The sequence below is a fragment of the Phascolarctos cinereus genome, unplaced genomic scaffold, assembly GCF_003287225.1.
Source record: "Phascolarctos cinereus isolate Bilbo 61053 unplaced genomic scaffold, phaCin_HiC Scaffold_3;HRSCAF=262, whole genome shotgun sequence".
Taxonomy (NCBI): Eukaryota; Metazoa; Chordata; class Mammalia; order Diprotodontia; family Phascolarctidae; genus Phascolarctos; species Phascolarctos cinereus.
In genome coordinates, this window is record NW_027555736.1 from 230,488,889 (window position 1) to 230,510,903 (window position 22,015).

The 22,015-nt window shown below is 40.6% G+C and overlaps 1 protein-coding gene across 3 annotated transcripts in view; it reads left to right on the top strand.

Annotated features, from left to right (window-relative positions):
- The window catches only part of DPF3 (double PHD fingers 3), a 406,344-nt gene that overhangs the window by 363,685 nt on the left and 20,644 nt on the right, over positions 1-22,015 (top strand). For 2 of the 3 annotated variants that reach the window (XM_020986373.2, XM_020986372.2), the window contains exon 9: positions 20,942-21,054. In XM_020986373.2, coding sequence (XP_020842032.1) covers positions 20,942-21,054 — 113 coding nt within the window. Of the gene's footprint in view, positions 1-20,941; positions 21,055-22,015 lie in introns of those variants that run through there. The other variant, XR_002324471.2, reaches the window with a different exon arrangement.

The following is a 22,015-nucleotide window of genomic DNA, read 5'->3' on the forward strand; positions in this document are numbered from 1 at the left end:
TTGAGTTAGTTAGGAAAGAGGAATTCCAGAAATTGAACCTCATGGTTTTCCAGAAAAGCCTTAAGAAGTTCCTAAGGTTGTTTTCATTTGTTTACTTTCTTGCCTGAGACATGTTTTCACTTAGAAAAGGTATCAGAGTGAAAATGAGATAGTTTGGTTTCAACCTGATGCCGTGATGGTAGATTACTGTATTTAGGCCTTCTAAATAACATGTTTGTACTTTAGTTGGGGACTTTTGGAGACAATGCCTTAACCCATGGGAGTGAATAGTGAGATTTCTCTGGGGAAGTATTTTAGTCATATGAGTCTTAAGGCAGCAAAGTGGCACAGCGGATAGAGCCTGCGCCTAGGACCAGGAATACCCTCCTCCTAACCTCCCTTAGTTCAAATCCATCCTGAGACTAGGTGTATGGCCTTAGGCAAGTCACTTAATCTCTGCCTGCCTCAGTTGTCTCAACTGTAAAATGGAGATAACACCTACCTCTCAGGGTTGTTGTGGAGATTAAATAAGGTAATATTTGTTAAGCGTTTAGCACGGTACCTGGTACATAGTAGGCTTTTAATAAATGCACGTTTCATTCTCTTCCTCTCTTGTGTAGATGCTTAAATATAGGTGATGCTTACTTTGCTTCAACACAAGCCAGTCTCCACTATGGGATCAGGGCACATTGGTATGAGGGGCATAGGTTAGTATTGTTCTTTTATTCTTGGTTGAAATCCTCACCCACTTGTGCCCCACTGACCCAAATATTTCCACTGCTTTTCTTGGTAAAGCTAGGAACAATTCCTAGCCTTAAAATGTCAGGAAGACCTTCCTTGTTATGCCCAAGCTTTAGAGAGGATTTCTTCTGGGCATATTTTCTCGGAAAACTTTTGTTCCCTCTACAAAACTCTCAAGAGCAGCTAGGTGGCTCAGTGGATAGAGTGCTGGACCTGAAGTCAGGAAGACTCATCTTGAGTTCAAATCTGGCCTCAGATTCTTACTAGTTGTATGACCCTGGGCAAGTCATACAACTGTTTGCTTCAGTTTCCTCCTCTGTAAAATGAGTTGGAGAAGGAGATGGCAAACCACTGCAGTATCTTTACCAAGAAATCCCCAAATGGGGTCACAAATACTCAAACTTGAATGAAAAAGACTAAACAACAAATCTCTCAATAGTAATGACCTTTTGCCATTTCTCTGTGCCGCCTCGATTTCCCTCCATATTGAATTTGGCTAGGCAGTTACTTCCAGGACCAGTGTTAAAACATGAAAACAGACAGTTTAGAGATGGAAGGGACCTTAGAGATTATCTAGTGCCTACTTCAATCCTTTCCTTTCATAGCTGACGGACTGGAGGTTCAGAGAAATTAATCTGAAAACCTTGACTGGTAGAGTCCCATCTCTCCCCGCTGTGCAAATTTATCTTGTGTTTATTTTTGATAAATATTTATGTGTCCCCCTCAACTGCAGGTAAGCTTCTTGAGGGCAGGTACAGTTTCAATTTGTCTTTGTATCCCAGGTACCTAGTATAATGTCTAACACATGGTAGTTGTTTAATAATTGCTATTGATTAATAGATTAAATGGCTTGACCAAAGTCATATGGTTTTTAAGGAGAGATAAGAGCCTCTAGAGCCCAGGTTTCTTGACTTCTAATCATGGTCTGTTTCCACTCTTGAAGAAAACCATTTTCTTCCTGTTTCCCTTGGTGGGAGAAAGTACCCTCTTTGCTTCTCTGTGATTCATAATGTGTTCAAATTAGTGATCCACTCAAGGGATGGTTGGTCTTGGTCTTAGGCCTTACCCTAAGTGTGCCTCAGGAATATTTTAATATTACCTTTTAATCCTGGACACTTGAGAGCCTTCCCAAGAGGGCCCAGATGTTGGGACTTTTCAATTTCCACTCCTATCTCCACCCTCACCCCCTACTTAATACCCTCTGATGTATTTATCTTTAAAATACTTTTATTGATCTATTTTGTTTATAAATCATTTCCCCTTTTATCCCTTCCTTATGCTTCTCAGAGAGCCATTTCTTATAGCATAGACTTTTTTTTGGAGGAACAGAAGAAAAATAGCAAAACCAATGAACCCATTAAAAAAAATTTGACATTATATTCAATGCCCTCCACATATGGACTCTGTTGTATTTCTGAATGTTTTCTTTTAATGGAAGCTCACTGAGAGTAGAGATCATTTCATTCTTTGTACTTATGTTCCCAGTACCTAGGACAGACAGTGCCTGGAACATAATAGGCACTTAATGAATACTTACTGATTAGCTAAATAAAAAAAGAAAACCACGCAACTATATGAGAGGCAGCTGGGAAGAACGGGATTCAAGTCCCACTTCTGACACCTGACTGTTTTGGCTGTATGACTCCGGACAAATCACTTAACCCGTCAGTCCTCTGGTCAACCCTAAGACTGTAAGTTTCAGAGATCATGTGGATCTGCATCAGTAGAGGGAGTTTCTTCATTTGAGAGCTTCCCTCATCAACGCAATCTCAATAGTGCCAATGTGCCAATTCCCTTTGTTTTTATTAGCAGTGATGTGACTTTCTGGTTTGACAGTCAGTAGGCATCAGGCTGGAGTCTTGCAGAGACAGTTACACAGGAAAGGGGCAGTTTTGTTATAAGACACGTACCAGGATTCTGCTCACATAACTCATGAGGGAGCTTATCCTTCAGGATGGTGGCTGAGAACGTGTTTTCTTTGCAAATCACATCAGACTCTTTCCTGCCAGAGTTTTCACTTTAAACATCAGTTTTAAAAAATCAGTTTTGAAATCAATTAAAATGGACCCTGACTTTATTAAGTTCTCTTTTATTCAAAACATCATTTCTCCCTTCCCTTCCTATTGGAGGTAAAAATCATTATTGCTATCTTGTCTATTTCCTAACTCAGATTTGCTGCTGCTCTGGTGAAATGAGGGCAGCACCATTGCCAGTATTATAAGTCGGCAAGACTGGTCCCAAATTGTGAAGGTAAATTTTGAACTTCAGTCAGTGATCCTTACTTCCCTTTTCTTTACTCTTTTCTCTTTATTTATCTATTCTATTTCCCCTTTATTTATCTAATTCCCCCATCCCAAGAACTTAGAGCTTTTCCACTACCTTCATCTGGTCTAATAAATTCATCCATACTGAAATATGAGATACACAATATACTATACCTGCTAGAGTATTTTCATTTGAAAAGAGGACAGGGAATAGAATTTTTTAAAACTCCCAGATATGATTGGCAAGTCGCTATCACTGATCTTTGAAAGATCATAGTGGGGGCAGCTAGGTGTTGCAGGTGGATAGAGCTCCGGTCTTGGAGTCAGAAGGACCTGAGTTTAAATCCAGCCTCAGATACTTGGCACATGCTATCTGTGTGACCCTGGACAAGTCACTTAACCCTGTTTGCCTCACCAAAATGCAAAAAAAAATCATGGTGAAAGAAAGGGTGTCTCAGGATTGGAAAAGGGAAATAGTGTTCCAATTTTTCAAGAAAAGAAGAGAGTAGGGTCTCAAACTATAGGCTGGTAAGCTTGACTTTGATTCTTGGCAAAATTTTAAACCGTATTATTAAAGGATAGTGGACAACTAGTAAAGGAAGCAGTGATCATAAAGAGGCATGGCTTCACCAAGAATAAATCGTGTCATCCAAATCACTAATGAGAGAAATGCAATTACAGTAAATCTGAGGTTCTGCCTCCTATCAGAGTGTCAAAGATAATAAGAGATGAAGATAGCAGTTGTTGAGGACAGGTACACCCATGTACTCCTGGGGGAATTGTGAAGGGGTACAACAATAATACAAAGCAATTTGGAGCTATACCCCAAAAGTCACTGAACTGTGCATACCCTTTGACCCGGCAATAACACTACTAAACTTATAACCCCAAAGAGATCAAAGAAAGAGAAAAGAACCATGTGCTTGATTTTTTAGTAGTACTTTGTGTTTTGGTAAAGAATTGAAAACAAAGTGAGTATCCATCAATTAGGGACTGGCTGAACAAATTGTGACATAAGAACAAAATGGGATATTATTGTGCTGTAAAAAATGATGGAAAGGATGGATTCAGAGAAACCTGGGGATTTCTACGAATCAATGCAGAGTGAAGTGAGTAGAGAACCAGGAAAACAATTTATACAATAACAACAACATTGTAAAAGAAAGCTGCTGTGAAAGATTTAAGAATCTTGGTTAATGCAATGACCAGTCGTGACTCCAGAAGGCTGAGGATGAATCATGCTTCCCACCTTTTGATAGGCGATTTAACTGAAGTGCAGAATGAATGCACATTTCAAGTGGTGGCCAGTGTAGGGTTTTGCTGACTGTGTTTAGGAGGGATTTCATTTTTGGGGAATGGGAGGAAGACTAGGGGAGAATAGGAGGGTAGTGATAATAAAACTGAAAAAATGAAAGAAAAAAGTGTCAGAGAATAATTTTAAAAACAAGCAGAAGACAACAGGAGGAAGTTTAGAAGGGAATTCAGGCAAGCAGGGGCAGTGTTGGAATTACTATGGTAAATTTGAAATATACAGAAATGTCTCCCCAAATGAAGCTATTTGTAGAAAAGTTTTATAGTTTCCAACATAGTTCTCTTTTTCTGTTCTTTTATATATGGAAATATTCAGGGTGTTTTTTTAGGTTTGTGAAGTTCATGATGATAAAAGGGGAAAATTAAAAACAATTAAAAATAGAGAACAAGACGGATTAGTCACTTTTCCCTTTTTGACAGGTTTTTTGTTGTTCGTTTGTGTCCAACTCTTTATGACCCCGTTTGAGGTTTTCTTGGCAAAGATACTGGAGCGGTTTGCCATTTCCTTCTGCAGCTCATTTTACAGATTGAGGAACTGAGGCAAACAGGGTTAAGTGACCTGCCCAGAGTTATACAGCTAGTAAGTGTCTGAGGCCAGATTTGAACTCATTAAAAAGAGTCTTCCTGACTCCAAGCTCAGCACTCTATCCATTGTACCACCTAGCTACCCTTTAGGGTTACTAAAATGGAATACCGAGGATGATACAATTTACCTGTATTTTAGTAAAGCATTTGATAGGTCTTTCCTGCTATTATTGTGGAAAATATGTAGAGATATGGGCTAGGCAATTGTACAGTTAAGTGTACACCTAGTCAAATGGCTGGACACAAAGAATAGTCTTTTACAGTTTCATATGAACTTGGTAGGAGGTCACCAGTGGAAGGTCTCAGGGGACTGTGCATGGCCCTAGCTTGTTGGACATTTCTACCAACTTCTTCGATAAAGGCAAAGCTGACTTGCGCATCAAATTTGCAGATAATGCAAGGCTGGAAGGGTTAGCTAAGATACTGACTGACAGAGTTGGAACTCAAACAGATCTTGACAGGCTCTAACAATGAGCTGAATTGAATAAGATGAAATTTGATAAGAATAAATATGGATTCCATTTTACACTTGGGTTCAAAAATCAGTTTCACAGCTACAAACTAGATGTGACTAGACAGCAGGTGTAGAGGTTTTAGTGGCCTGTAAGCACAATGGGAGTCAATAGTGTGATGACAAGCTAGAAAGCTAATTTGATTTAAGACTGCATTAAAAGAGGCATAGCTTCCGTAAATAAGGAGGTGATAATTCCGTTGTACCGTGCCCTGGATAGACTACATTTGGGATATTGTGTTGCATTCTGGGTACACATTTTAGAAAGAACACTGATGACCTATAGAAGGTCCTGATAAAAGCAATCAGGACAATGCAGGACCTGAGGTCATACCATATGGGGATCACTTGATGGGAGCTCAGGGTATGTAGCAGGGAGGAGTGAAGTCTGAACTGTTTTCAAGCATATGGGGAGTTTTCATGTGGAAAAGTCATTAGATTTGTTCTTCTTAGCCTAAGAGGGCAGAACTAGAAACAATGTGTAAAAAGTAGCAAAGAAGGAAATTTAGATTTAATGGAAGGAAAAACTTCCTGATAATTAAAGGTGTCTAAAAAATGAAATGAGCTGCTTTAGGGGATGAGTCCCCCATCACTGGAGGTCTTCAAGCAACCACCAGATGGCCACTCATCAGGTATGTTGTATTCTTTGTTGCAGTAATGGGTTAGACTGGATGACCTGTCCAAGTCTCAGATTTCAGGATTTTGAGAAGACAGTGTTTGACCAAAGAGAAGAATCTCTAATGGAACGTTAGGTAGCATTGGGAGAGGGGCTTTTAGGTGAGTAGACTGACCATATTTCAAATGTGTAATGCGGCCCTTGTTGATTATAACTGTGTTTGTTCCCCATCATATGAGGAAGACCTGCTCTTGGTGGGAGGAAAATGAAGAGGGGAGCATATTAAACCATGGAACAGACACAATTTAAAGTGGAACTGCTCCTCATCCTTCAAGTTATCATAGGGTCATAAAGGTGACCATTATTTGGGGGCTCCATATTAACCACATGGAGCCTCTCTCAGTTTTTCTTATGGACAGCTGTGGAGGTAGTATATTTCCAGGGTGGGAGTGCAACTATTTAGGGCCTCTTGGTAGAGTGCTCTGGGATTTGAGCTAAAGAGCTGGGAAAGGAGGGCAACCATTTATACTCAAGGTGGCTAATTCAGGCAGATCTGAGGAAAGGGTAGAGAAATGGGGCCAGAAACCTCATGATGCTGGTTGTGGGGTGTCTGAAGTCCAGTGGGCAAGACCATGATGTTCATTTTACAGGGAGATTCTAATCATCTCGTGTGTTAGGCTTGAAGTCAATCAGCCACCACCTCCAAATCCTTAAGCATATCTACCTGAGCTGAGTGGGAGAGGCAGCTACTAAGGGGAGTTTTTTTCTTCTATCTCTGTCACTCCCTATTACTTTTCCTAGGTCTCACGTTCCTTATCTACAAATTGAGGTCATTGGAACAGATGCCATCTGTGGTCCTATGATTTTTCCTATTATATGTACATTACTACATGCCCTCACTATGGTGTCTGAAAATGTAGTATCCATAGTTCCTATATCATAAAGTTGGCATTTTTTTGGTCTGTGTTTCCAAAATAATACCATGTGAAAATATGCTTAACATCCCTAGCTATTGACTTACATTCCTTTCTGGATTCAGGAACACTGCCATGGTTTTAGTCCTTAGTTTTCCAAGGCTTCTTGGTGGACAAGGAGTCAAAACATGTCTCTTTGTTCTCTTTCACCTCCCTCCTTATCTCATGTTCTCTTTCCTTCCCTTCTCCCTCTTTAACCCTCCCTACCCCTTCTATGTAATGCCTTTAGGTTGGCCAAATAAATATTTATTGTGCATCATCTCATTTAATCCTCATAACAACTCCAGGAGGTTAATGCTATTATTATTTTCATTTCACATATGAGGAAACTGAGGCTAAGAGAGGTCAGCTTGCCCAGAGTCACACAGCTAGTTAGTGTCTCAGGCAGGGTTCAAACTCTCATTTTTCTTACCCCAGATCCAATGCTCTAGCCCTTATATCACCTAGCTGTCTACTTCATCTGTGTCCTTCCTTTCTCCTCTCCTGCCTCTCAATTTCCCTCTTCCACTCTTCATTCATCCTATTCTTTCCTTCTTTCTTCCCTCTCTTGCTTTCTCATTTCCTCTTCATTTCTGTGTCTCTTATCAGGGCAATGTCAAGGCTCTGTGATGAGTCATTAGTGGTCTCAGTTCACTGGTTCAAGATCCAACATGCCATTGAAAAGCCTGCCTTTCCAAGGTCATCAAACTGCCAGGGACCAGCTGGATCCTTTCTGAGAGTCCTGTTATTGGATGTGATTAGGCAGGACAGCCCCCAAGTGGGCAGCTCCTACAGCTGGGTTCCTGCTGCCTCTTGCCTTGAGCAACTTTCCTCTGTCCAGTTCAGGAACATTTCTCCTTTAAAGAAAGTTCCCTATGGATCCCAGCCTTTCTCTACTTTCTCTTCTCTCGGTACTCCCTCTCCCTCTTCCCCTACTGCGTAGGGGCTATATGCCATTCAGAACTTGCTCAAGGGCAGAGCTAACTTTAACTACACTCTGAGGGAATTTAAGGCCTCTGTATCATAGACACAGGTTGCAAATACACAATCTTGAGTTGTTCAATTAGCTTGCCAAAAGTCCTCTTTCAGGTGATCTCCATTTCTAGTTAGCCAGGCTAGTTGTCCTCTCTCTGGCCCTTCGAGTCACTGCCTTTTATTTTCTTTTTTAAAATTTATTTAGTTTTCAACATTCACTTGCGTAAGATTTTGAGTTCCTAATTTTCTCCCCATCTCTCCCCTTCCCCCACCCCAAGATGACATGCAATTTGATATAGGCTCTACATATACATTCTTGTTGAATCTATTTTCACATTAGTCATGTTGTAAAGAAGAATTAGAACCAATGGGAAAAACCACAGGAAAGATGAAACAAACAAAAAGAGAGAGAGAGCAAATAATACGCTTTGATCTGCATTCAGACTCCACAGTTATTTTTTTATGGATGTACACAGTATTTTCTATCATGAATCCTTTGGAGTCACTGCCTTTTCTTGTTTGTGCATTCTGCTTCCCACCCGTAAATCTATGATGATTTCTCATTCTCAGCTCCTGGGACCCTGAAGTAGGTTCTTTCCTGTTAGACCAGCCTTAGCCTGACAAAAACAGCCTTCCTCAGAGCCACCTGACACTTCTACTCAATTCCTGTGCACTTGGGCTCTGCCCATGGGAATACCCTGATGAGCCTTTTTTTATGATTCTGGGAACTTATCTTTTATTCAGTTTCCCTGAGCAGAAGATGCCATATCAATCAGTTAGTCAACATCTGAATTGGTCTCTCTGTCCTTCTGTCTCTGTCTATCTGTCCAGTGCTCCCTCCATTACTCCCTTGCTTCTGATGGAGCCAGCTGGGATGATACTATGAATAGAGCACAGGACCTGCTGTCAGCAAGTCCTGATTTCAAATCCCATGCGATGCTTACTAGCTGTATGACTCTAGATAAGTTTTTTAACCTCTGTGATCCTCAGTTTCCTCATCTGTAAAATAGGGATAATAATAGTACCTACCTCCCAGGGTTGTTGTGATGATAAAATTAAACGAAGTTTGTGAAGCACTTTACTTAAAGTGTCATAGAAAATGCTGGCTATTAGGTTTTCAAGGAGTACTCAGAACCTCCAACTCTTTTCAGTTCTTCCTACGTTCTAATCCCTATAATGACCCCAAACTTGCTCTAAAAGTTCTCAAACTTCACATATCTCAAAAAAATCATTTGGTTTCTTCACAAATTCTTATCTCCCTTCTTCCTTCATCTTCTTTCCTTTCTCCAACCCACATGGCTTGGATACCTTCAAATAACTTTATTTTTCGCATTTAATTAGCTCAGGTTGTACTTTGGCTACTTAATAAGAAGACAGAACTCATTGGAAAATACCCTGATATTGGGAAAGATTGAAAGCGAAAGGAAAATGGAATGGTGGAGGATGAAATGGATAGATACTGTCATGGAAACAACGAACATGAAATTAGACAGACTTTAAGAGATAGTGGATGATAGAAGGGCCTGCCATGCTATGGTTCATGGGTTCATGAAAAGTCAGACATAACTGAACAACAACAAAAACCCCCCCAAAGCTAGGTTATATAGTGAAAACAATGGAAAATTATATATACATATATGTGTATGTGGTGTGTGTGTGTATGTATGTATAATCTCTTCTCCCCTGGTAGAATATAAGTTCCTTGAGGGCAGGAACCACTTAATTTTGTTCTAGTGCCTTGTACAATACCTGCTGCATAGTAGGTACTTAATCAATGCTTGTTAATTATTTACTCGGTGGACTTGGAGTCAGAAGACTGAGGTTTGAATATTCTAGACTGTAAAGTCCATTGTAGCAAAAACTGTACCTAATTTAACCTTGTCTTTGCCCCAATGCTCAATATGGTGCATGGTCAATAAACGTCTGCCAAATGGATTTGGACTAAGTTCTGACTCTATCACTTAACAATTGTTTGACTTTAGGAAAGTCATTTAAACCACCCAAGGCTCAGTTTCATCATCTCTAAAATGGGGACAATGATACCTATACATTTTTCAGGAAGGGTTACTATGGGGTAAAGTACTTTGTCTACCATAAAGCATGATAGAATTCTAAGTAGTTATTATTGCTTTTAACTCCCCTAGCTTTGGCCAGGCTCAACATACCCAAATTTGTGATGATTTTGGGGGAGAGGGATCTTTTACCCCAGAATAACAATCCCATTATGAGACAGAGAGAGAATAACGTGACTTCATGTTCCTCTCCCTAGTCTCAGAGGTTTCTAGCAGGAAGATTTCTTTATATTAAGGGAGCTTGCCTCTGTAGACACTGGCCGGTGTGGAATGATGCTCATGCATCTCAACTATCTGAAAAGCTTGAGAGAATTCTAATAGGGAATCACCATAAGAGATGGGGTTAAAGAGCTGTGGGGAATGGGAACAGGTGAACAGTAGCTCTGTGATGGGAAAGAAATCTTGTGGAATGGCAGTGTTGTAACAAAATTCTTTGGATACTGTGGAGTCCATATAGATATAAGCTATCATTATTTTCTTCTAGTGAGTCAGATTTCTTGAGACCATATAACAGTCTCTTCAAATTATACTGTCTCTGAAATATAGATTCAATACTAGGGCTTCCTGGTACCTTGATTTCCCAACCTGGAAGGCGGGGAATTTTGGAGAATGATATCTTCAAAAAAGGCTTTGCAAGTCTTAAGTGTTTATTTTTACTTTTTAGAGTTGTGAAACTTTCTTTGCCTTTTCATCTCTTATAAAACCTGGGGCATGCATTTCCTTCCCAACATACGAATGTTCAGTTAACTTTAATATTGGTGAATGTTTTTTTTTCCATTCTTAGTAGACTCCACATCTTAGCACAATGCTTCAATCTCATCCTCTAGGTGCCTCCTTATCTTCTACCATCTTTCTTTAGCTTTTGGTACTATCTTAGCTAGTTTTCCTCCCAGAATCTAATCTCAAAGGGTCAAATGACTCTTTCAAGGCAGAAGGATATCTGAAAATGGATTTAGTTGAGGTTAAGTCTTAGACACTTACTAGCTGTGTGACCCCAGGGAAGTCACTTCACCCTGTTTGCCTCAGTTTTCTCATCTGTAAAATGAGCTGGAGCAGGAAATGGCGAAACATTCCAGTATCTTTGCCAAGAAAACCACAAATGGGGTCATGAAGAGTTGGACATGACTGAAAAATTATTGAACAACAGCAAACAATTTAGAGTTGATTTTTTTAAGCATTCATATGGATAAGCATTTCTCCAGCAGAAAGAGGATGATTGAAAGAAAACAAGAAGGCATCTCTCATTCTCAAGCCCCTTTCCAGTTTAAGTTTTGGTGGTGGGATTGTCTTTGAGAGAAACAGGTGGGTGAGGGAAACTTGATGTAAATTCTAGGTGGTAGCTGAGCTTCATAAGATTTCTTAGAAAATGAAAAAAACCCTCCCCACTTCCTGGACTCACAAATAATCTATCCAATTTCATGATGTAGTATATAGGGAACTGTACCTGAAATCAAGGTGACTTGGTTTCTAATCCTGCCTTATATACTTACTGGCTATATAACTTTGGGCAAGTCACTTAGCCTCTCTATGACTCGGTTTTCTAATCTATAAAATGAAGGGCTTGGACTTAGTGACCTCTCAGTTCCTTTTTAGCTTTATGTCTATTATCTTTTGATGCTTGCATGAGGCAGCTGAAGGATCCCTTGAAATCTGTCTTGACCCGCTGCTGGTACTGCTCATCAGGAGGGCATCAGCATCAGCATCACCCACTCACATCTCATGAAGCTTTCTGAGCCACGTCAGGGTTGGCAGAAGCCCAGGAGATAGAAGACATCTGCTTAGGGCCACAGTTTTACCTTTATGCCCAAGTTTCCTGATTTAAAAAACAAACCAACCAACAAACAAAACCCAAGTGTTTTCAGGGAAGACAGGTGATGGATAGTCTCGTGTTGAGACTAAGGCCTCCTTTGCAAAATGGTTGCCAGTGAGAGACTTCCATGATTGATAAAGAGCTTTAGGTCCTAATTCAAGCTGGCTCTCCTATATTGCAGCAGGGGCAAGAGTCCATGTGCCAGATGGTTGGCTTTAATTCACTCAGCATGGCCAGGAAATCAAGGGGAAGTGAAACCAGAGCATTTGGTTTCGATGACCCCTATTCTTATCACACACCTCCTGCCCTGCATTGTCAGCTCAATGGGACATGAGCCAATTCAGGCCTGCTCTAATCTACCTGAATAGTGAAACAGAATTGATTTCCCCTCTCCCCACCTCCTTCCCTGCATGGTATCCATGAAGAGCCCATCTCTGCAACAATGGGTAAAGAGAGCTTTAGATTTCAGAGCAGATGACTTTTAGTGGCTGTCTTGTCTGTGTTGGGATTGTGCTAGGAGAGAAACAGTTGAGGAAAATTTGACCTAAGTTCTAGACAGTAGTTACTGAATGATCGGGGTGGTTCCCCCTCCCTTTTAGTCTTTAAAATAAAAAAGTGGCCTAGTTCAGTCATGAGTCTTGGTCTCAACAAATCTGCTTTTAAACATTCTCTTACTTTAACTGATGGGGAGCAAGATTTTGGACTGCTGGTATCTTCAAAATATTATTTTGTGAAAGTCTACTAGGAAATATACTTTCTTGTATTTACTTTTTTTAAAATTTACTTTCATTTTTTCAGTGAGCATAAATCTATTTTCTCTCCTTACCACATCCCTCCCCCCATTAAAAATAAAGTAAAAAACCTTTAGTAATAAATATGCATAGCCAATCAAAACAACTTTCTGAATTGGCAATGTCTAAAAAAATGTCTCTTCCTTTGCCTGGTCCTCATCACCTGTCTGTTAGGAGCAATTGGTTAGCAATACAGTTAGCTCACCGTTGACAAGTCTCAGATCATGATAACTAGCTTCTTTCTCCTTGGTCCTCATCTCTGATGGCTTTTCAGGATTGTTTTAGGTTTTAGGGCCATTGCCCCAGAACTGTTCACTCTACCTCCCCATCATGTTTCTTGGTTCCCCTGGGCTCTCTCCACACAAACCTCAAGGCCTTTTTGGTAAACCTGCCTTGGCCAATCAGGTAAGTTTATGAAAATAAGCCCTAGGTTTACTTAGTGATATTATTTTACAACCGTAGCATGTTTCACATGCTAAGCCAAACCGAACAGTGTACTATGTACTATGTACTGCGTGTGAGTGGGAATTGCTCATTGATTTTCAATACACAGGGATGTATAAGGCTCGGGAAATTTTCCATCATGTTGAAGGAAATGTTATATGTGAGCTATGCTATGCTAAAAATGCTGTGTTTTGAATCTTGGCACTGTGCTTTTTGCTGCTAGAGTACTGTGCTCATATGAGGGAAGCAGTCTATATGTTGCCTACCACGAATTGATCTAGATGCAATAGTTTGAATCTATATGCATGTGAGGATAGTTACATTGGGCAGCTAGGTGGTACAGTGGATAAAGCACTGACGCTGGAGTCAGGAGGACCTGAGTTTGAATCCAACCCATGTGACTCTGGACAAGTCACTTAATCTGTTTGCCTCACTTTCCTCATCTGTAAAATGAGCTGGAGAAGGAAATGGCAAACCGTGTGTGTGTGTGTGTGTGTGTGTGTGTGTGTGTGTGTGTCCTTTTCCTTCTGACTTCATTTTATATTAGTTCATATTAAGTCTTCCCATGACTCCCTGTGTGCTTCATAGCCATATAATATTTCATTATATTCAGGTACCCCAATTCATTAGCCATTTCACAATTGATAATCATCTACTTTGCTTCTAGTTCACATAGAAGTAGAATTAAGTGAAATGAACTGATACTTTCACTATGTCTGACATATGCCTCATTCTGCCTTCATTCTGAAAGTTCACCACTTCTCTGTTGATAAGAAAGGGATATGCTGGTGATCTGTATTTGTCCTGAGTTTTGTGTAAACTGTGATGAGTTCTTGATTATCAAGGAGTGGATCATTCACTTTGAAAATGCCCTGCAATAATTCAGACCTAGCTTAATACCAGGCAGTTAATGAAGGCCAATATGGGCCTGGAGTCTGCTCTACTGGAAGACAGCCAGATAAAGATACAGAGACAGAGACTCAGGAATGATAGACTGAAATTTGAGAGCGTATCTCACAAATATGGTTAAATAAATCTTATCCATTTCTGTTAATACTTAAATTGTGCAAATCTGTTCTATGTATATAATATTGAGTGTTATTAGACATCAGAACCAATTTCTTATCTAAAGGCTATCCAGGGAATTTACTATTAGAACTATACCTGGTAGAATTTGGTTCTATCTGTTTTATTTTAGCCCACTATATGATTTATACAATTCAAGCAACAGACCAAGGAGCGTCATTTGTTTCACACTAATCTGCTTTAGACTATAAGCAGGAAAGGTGGTATTTTCTGGGAAATTAGTTATTAAGAGATCAGCATTGATAAGCAAGGCAATAAAATATAATTAGATGTTTATAATTTCCCAATGCATAAACAGTAGGCTCCACCTTTCCCATATTTGCATGTACTTGTATTTATGTTTTCAGGATGTACCTTGTGATATAAAGCTCTTTCTGCAGGTCTAATTTAATCAGCTTTATGTGGCTCACCACAGTACAAATTAAATACTGGGGATAATTGAATAAAAAAGAACCTTTTAATAAGGATCACAATATATGAGGTACATGCTGCAGGAGTTTATATGTTTTTCTTTGCTAAGGGTTTATTCAATAGGAGCTATTCTGCTGTAAAAGAAGCTGGCTATGGTGATAAATATTGGTAAGGTTAATGACTTGTATTAGCTCCTAAGCCAAGATCATAATGTGGGTTTAATGTACAAAGAATATATTTAGTTGAGCTTTCTTTCCCCGGATGGGTGAAGCTATATGGATTCAACTGAATTCAACTAACATTTATAGCGTATGTTACGTTCAAGACACTGGGCACTAGGTTCAGAAAGGTCACGCATGGAAAAGTAAGACCCAATCTCTGTCCTCAAGAGGTTTGCCCTCTAGCAGAGATGACATACTATAATATGTATAGAAATAACTACAATACAAGGTAGGATCTAGTGAGTGCTATTGAAAGGATCAGACGTAGTGAGAGCCATAGAAAGAAATGAGAATTTGTAGGAAGGGAGAGGGCTCACTTCTGGCTGGGAGAACCAGGAAGACTGTGTGGAGGATGAGGCATCTGGCTTTGGCCTTGAATAGCTAACCAAGGAGGGTTTTTAACTGGTTGAGATGTCTGGGATGGGCATTCTGGACCATTGCATCAGCAAAGTAGCTGTCAAAGTGTGTAAGGATATGTGATTATCTGTATGTATGTAGCCTGGGTCATGCTGTATGAGCAAGTCACTGGTTTACTCGCAAAATCTAAAACAAAGAATTTCACAGTTGGAAGGGACTTCAGAAGTCATCTTTTCTAACTGGTATCTGAATGGGCATCTCCACTACAACATTCTTTCATCTTTCTGGACCTCTTGGTCTCTTTTGAAAATGTTCATCCCTCTTCTTGGTTACTCATCTTCCCTAGATTTTGGTGGCATCATTCTTTTCTAATTCTCCTATCTCTCTGTCTGCTCCTTAATCTCCTTCACTGAATCATTATCTGTTTACCATCCCCTTTTCATAGAGTGTCCCCCCAAGCTCTGTTCTTGTCCTTCTTCAGCTAGGTGATGCAGTAGATAGATCTTTGGCCGTGGACTCGGACAGACCTGAGTTCGAATCCTGCTTCAGACACTTACTAGCTATGTGACCCTGGGCAAATCTTTCACTTCTGTTTGCCCTCAATTTCTTCAGCTGTAAAATGCGGATAATAAGAACCCTGACCTATGGAGGCTCTAGCTCAGTGATGTCTATCATTTTGAAGTATAAGGGCTACTTTTTAAAGTAAAATAATTTTGTGGAACCCTCCACTCCTCTGCCATGAGACCACTTGGATAAATTTTGGTAGATCTGTGATTTTATTGATATGGCAAAGAATTTATTGTTCAAGTGATTTTTCTGCTTTCTGCTAGGTAAACTGAGAGACAGAGTTGTCCCTTGCATAATTTCATCTAGTGATCAACCTGGCCTCAGTTTCCCCATCTGCAAAATTGTCGGGGTTGGACTAGATGACCCCTAAGGTTCCTTCCAGCCCTAGATCTAAGGTAGAAGCAAATAGGAAGATTGAGTTAACTAATCAATCAATCAACAAGCATTTATTAAGTACCTACTATGTGCCAGGCCCTGGTCTAGGCATGGCCAGTCAATGAGCAATGTGCCTTTTATGTTCTAAGAGCTGGAAATACAAATGTGAAAAGGAAAGACCAACAGTGCCTGCCTTCAAGAAGCTTACAGTCTAATGGGGGAAGACAACATACAAAAGTAAGCTGAAAAGAGGAAGGAGAGGGAAGAGAGATTTTGGCCCAGTGGTGGGTGAAGTGGTGGAGAAGTCCAAAGGGCTGTAGCTGGGTGGGAAATGTGCAGCATGGAGTGCCCAAAGACAAAAAGAAAACAGTTCCCACTCTCAAGGAGCTCTCTTGCTGTCCTCACCTCCTGGCTTCCCTGGCTTCCTTCAAGCCTCAAATAAAATCTCACCCTTTGCCAAGAAGCCCTTCCTGATCCTCCTTAATACTGATGCTTTCCATCTCTTGACTATCTCTAATTTATTACTGTATCTATTGTATATAGTTTTTATTCATAGTTGTTTTTATATTGTCCCCCCTCCCCCATGCCCCTCTGTGCCCCTATTAGACTTATGAGCTTCTTTAGAGTAGAGCCAACTTTGGCCTTTCTTTGTATCCCCAGAGCATCCCTGGCACATAGTAGGCATTCAATAAATGCTTGTCGAGTGACATCTGTATTTGACCAAGCAACTTGGCTTTTATGGGCCTTATTTCCCATTGCAAAGAGCTCTCTGGAGATTTATCTTATTGCGGGACGGGGAGGGTTAGGATGAGGAAAGCGTGATACCCCTGTGCAAAGTGGAGTAGGAGATTTACTGTGTTTTGCTTAGAAAAGAAAGCAAGAGAAAGATTTGAGAAGAACTAGATTTTCAGTGACCCTCCTGGGAAGAATGGTGAACAACCTTTCTGAATTCATTTTGGTAACAGAAATTTTAGAAACAGCCCTTCCCATCCACTCCCTGTTAACTAGAGATAGACTCCTTTGGTACCTTCCATGAACTAAAACAATAGTACAGGTAAAAGGACTATGGATAGGAACTGAATCTATGTATGATTTCATTGGTATAAGGAATTTCCAGGTGAGGAAACTCCCTCTGTCTGTGCATCTTGGCATTTTCTCTGCTCCCTAGAGTTTTAAAGACATCCTAGAAAACTGAGAGGTTGTGACCACCCCAGGGTCACACAGCCAGTATGTGTCAGAGGCAGAACTTGAATCTGGGTCTTCCTGGCTTCAAGGCCAGCTTTTTATCCACTGTTCCATCTAGTACAGTGTATCTTACTTTAAGCAAACTCAAAAGGAGGTATTGACAAAAGAAATCAGGGAAATGATCATAAACTTTATTTGTAAAGGAAAGGAAGGATTTCCTCCCAAAGAAAGTTTAAAAAATGAGGAACCTTGAACAAATAATGTCACTGCTAATTTACCTTAGTTTCCCACCTGGATATCAAGAAAATTTTTCGCTAACTACTTATCTCCTAAGACTGTAATTTGTTGTCTGGGGACAAAATTGTGTTGCTATCATGAAATGACTCTAAGAGATAGTTTTTTTTTCCTCCTCACTTCTCTTGGGAAAATAATTTCCAGTATTAAGGAGTCCATCATTCAGGTCACTTTTCTGGTTTCTTCCAGGGAAAACCAGCAGAGTTGTTTTTTGTATTGTTTGACCTAATGACCAATTTTCCTGATTCCTGATGATGAGAACATAATATGGGAGAGCAGTGAGGGTAGTAACAGAAAGGAAGATTGAATCCCAGACATTGTTCCTAATATGGTTCAATTAAGGTCTGTGTGATATTCCTTTCCACCCTCCATCTTCCCATCTGTGAAATCAGAACAGTGCTTTTCACCACTGACCTCCTCCCTCTCCCAGAGCTGAGGTATAATGACATTTATCTTGAGAAAAAACAGATGCCTGTACTGAGACCCAAGGTTCCCCTTAACCTTGGTGCACTAAGGCAACTGAAGAGAGAACTTTTTTTTTCCCCCTTTGCTCCAGACCTCAATATGTTCTTTAGAAATGGATTCACTTTAAGCACAATCACAAAGCCTAGTGAAATATTTCAAGGAATGAAAAAGAAAAGCATATATCAAGTACTCAGTATGTGCAATACACTGTACTAGGCACAGAAGATACAAATAGAAAAGTAAGATAGTTCCTGCTTTCAAAGAGCTTGCTTTCTCCACCTATTAAGATAGAGACAGCACATAGAGGAGATTTCAGCCATAAGTCCAGTGGAAAGGCCTGGTCATCCTTAGGGTGCAGAGACAACGTAGATGGTAATACATCCTCTCTGGGGTCATTTCCATAAACAAAGTCATTTTCAGTTTCTGATGTTCAACCATTCAGTATTGCCCAGGACTCTGGCTTTGAGAATTTTCTTTCAGGGCGTTGTCAAAGCCTATCTATCCTAGCTATCCTAGCAAGCTTCTCCATGCCAAGCAGGTAGGAGGACCAGAATTCAAATCTGGCCTTAATAAATACTCTTTCCCTTCCCTTCCCTTCCCTTCTCAGCCTGATTATTATGAGGATCAATCTCATTTTCATACTAATATTAGGACATTGGCTGTGATGCCTTGAGTCACGCCATGAAATGTGCTGTCTTTCTTATGTGAAGAGGACACTTCCAAACTCTCACAGAAGGGTATGCATTTTGACCTGGCTTTCCAACAGCAGCAACAACAGAACAAAACAAAACAACAGCTAACAGTTACAAAATATTTTAACACCTGCAAAGTGGTCGAACATCCTCATTACAACCCTGTAATGTAAGTTCTTCTTTTTTTTTTGAGTGAGTTTCCACAACTTCCCCACTCCCAAAGTACCTGCAAATGTAGTAACCCATGCAAATCAGTAAGCCACTGGCAGCTTATAGTTTTAGAAAGTGCCTCGGAGAACCAAACTCTGGTTGGTATCATAGACAAAGAAGGCAAAAAAGTGAAAATTTTACATTTTAAAGAGATGTTCCTCTGGCAGTCCTTAAACTGCCACTGGTCCTTCACGCCAAGGTGTAGGGTTAGAGGCATACAGCCTAGTGGCAAAAATATTTTCTTAGCTAAGAAAGATAAGGCTGAAAAGGTTGCTCTGTATTTTGAGATAAGAGGAAGGGTTTGATTAAAAGGAGGCTTTTTCAAAGTGTGTATTTTAAGTCAAATTCAGTTAAACTTGTTTATATTATTAAGTTCAGCTCATTTAGTTAAGTTTAAAAATAAGAGTATGTGTCAGAGTCAGGACCTTCTGATTCCAAAGTCAGCCACCTATCCACTATGCTCCCCTGCCTTTGGCAGATACCAATAGAAGCCCTATTTTGCAGATAAGGTAAGTGAGGCTTGAGTTAAATAATGTTCTCAGGCTCATACAGTCAGTAAGTGTCCACAGAAGGATTTGAACTCTGGTCCTCATGACTTCAAGTCCAGCATAAGAAATAGGGAATATAGTTAGGCTGATAGATCCACTCTCTTTGGCCCGACTCTTTGAAATGGTGTGCTGCAGTGAGATGGCTGACCAAGGTGAGGGACACAGCCTTAAGTTATACAATAGAACGAGGTGATTGGTCTAAAAAAGAACCAAACCTGTGACGTTGTCATTGTAAGCCCCATTGCAGCATTGAGTCTCTAGACCATGGAGTATAGTCATATTAACCCGTGATTTCATGGAAGAAATGGAGTTCTACCCCTCCTACCCTGTTTCCATCACACTGAGATTACTGAATTTCTGTTCAGAAGTGTGGAGCCTGACCCAAAGCATGAATTCCAATGCATAGCGCCCTTTGATTCTGAAATTTATTCGGGGTCCTCTCAGCATATTTCCCATCTACTTCTGTGGCCCACACCTTGGGCCCTGTTACATTGGGTCCTGGCTTGGAATCTTCCTAATTTGTCCCAGAAGAACCCTTTTGGATGATTTTCCCTTCTTCTCTACATCCCTTTCTTGTTTTTGTGGGATGGTTTTTCAAACTGAAAGATCTCTTTGTCTCTTTGTATGTCTCTGTCTCTCTTCCTCTCCCTCCCTCTCTGTCTCATCTCCCTCTCTCTCTCTCTCTCTCTCTCTCTCTCTCTCTCTCTCTCTCTCTCTCTCTCTCTCCCTCTCTCTCTCTCTGTCACCCTTTGTCTCCATCTATCTTTTTTTCCTCTCCTCTCCCTCTTCTCCCTCCTCTGTGTCCCCTGTCTCTCCATCTCTCTCTCTGTGCCTCTCTTTCTCCTTCTGTTTCCTTTTGTTTCCATCTCTTACTCTCCCTCCCTCTTCTCTCTCTTCCTCTTTCTCTTTTTCAGAAGTGTGGGGTTTAACAGACAAATGAACCCACTCAATCCTGTTCTCTTAATCTGCTACTCCCAGAAACCTTGCTCCATTCCATCGGGGACAATCTAGCATGGTTTTTGTGTGTTGCCTCAGCAGCCATAACCTGGCCTTGGGTCTGGTTTACTTTCTGGTGCTTAGTATCCATCATAATATATGAGCATCTGCATTCCTGTAATCTATTCCATTCTCCCCTCTATCCCTCTCTGGCTCATTGTCTAATTGCCTTCTGTCCTAATCATGTTGTGGTTTTTTTGTGTTTTGTTACTGATGGGAAGCACGAGTGATGGAGCAGGGTGTCTCAGTCTTATTTGGTCCCTGGTAGTGACAGGTTTAATGTTTCATCTTCTCTCAGGCCTCTGTGGGACACAGCTGGGTGGTTGCGGTCCCATGCAAGGTTGATTTTGGTCATTCTTTCCTGAGCCAAGATGACACGTCCATGGGTCAAGAAACGATGCACCCATGAGATCATTGTTCCTATTCTCTAAGGGAAATCAGAGCTGTCTTCTAACAATGACCTTTTTTTGGGCTTCCTCCAGGTCACCCCACCTGCCTGCAGTTTACCCTGAACATGACCGAGGCTGTCAAAACCTACAAGTGGCAATGCATCGAGTGCAAATCCTGCATACTCTGTGGAACCTCTGAGAATGATGTGAGTTTGAGACTCTCCAAGCAGGGAAAGTGAATGCAGAGAGAGGACGGGAGGGAAGGTGGGTTCTTTCCAGTGGTTCAGTAAAAATGGCAGAAAGGGACCTCCTTAGCCTTTGTTAAGTGGGGGAAAAGATTCTTCAGTCCACTTTTAGTAAAAGGGTCTTAAGTCACTGGATCATAAGTTTAAGCTGGAAGGAACCTTCAAAATCCATCTAAATCAGAGGCATCAAATCCCAGCCCCAATGTGCCCAACTGGATAACTGGGAAATGTTTAACAAAAATACCTAAAATACAATACAGCATAGAGGATGTTATTTGTGGTTTTCTAAGTCAATCTGCAGCCTGCAAAGAACTGTTTCTATCTGAGCTTGACATCCTTGCTCTTGTCCAACCTCCTCATTTTGCAGATGAGGATGCTCAGGCTCAGAGAGGTTAAGTGACTTGCCCAAGGTCATAAAGGTGATAAGGATCAGAGCTAAAATTTGAATTCCAGTGCTCTGAATCACTGTTCTTTCTACTACAGGGCCCAGACTAAGGTAGTTATGCTTGTGGAGATAGAGCTGATAGAGGTCATTTCCCTGACCTGGGTTCTAGCTTGCTCTCCAGTACCTTATTTTTCATTATTTTTTAAATTTCTTTTTATTTTTTCATTATTTTTCCATTTTTTTTGGCCTTGCAGATAGGAGCCTTATGAAAAATTAACTCCCAGTAAGTTGAGTAAATTGATCTTTAGCAATGAGTGCTTTCCATAAATCCAGCTTTTTATGCAGCCTGGGAGGACTCTGACAGCTCTCTGAGGGAGGTAGCAGAACTTTTTGAATACGTACGAGGTGCCCATCACAGTGCTAATACTGTGACTTCCAGTGTGGTCCATGCAGATCCTGGCCCCAGACCCTTGCAGGATGGACTTGAGCAGCATCCATGCTTTCAGTTTGTCCTGCCTCTCTCCTAGGAATGAGCTC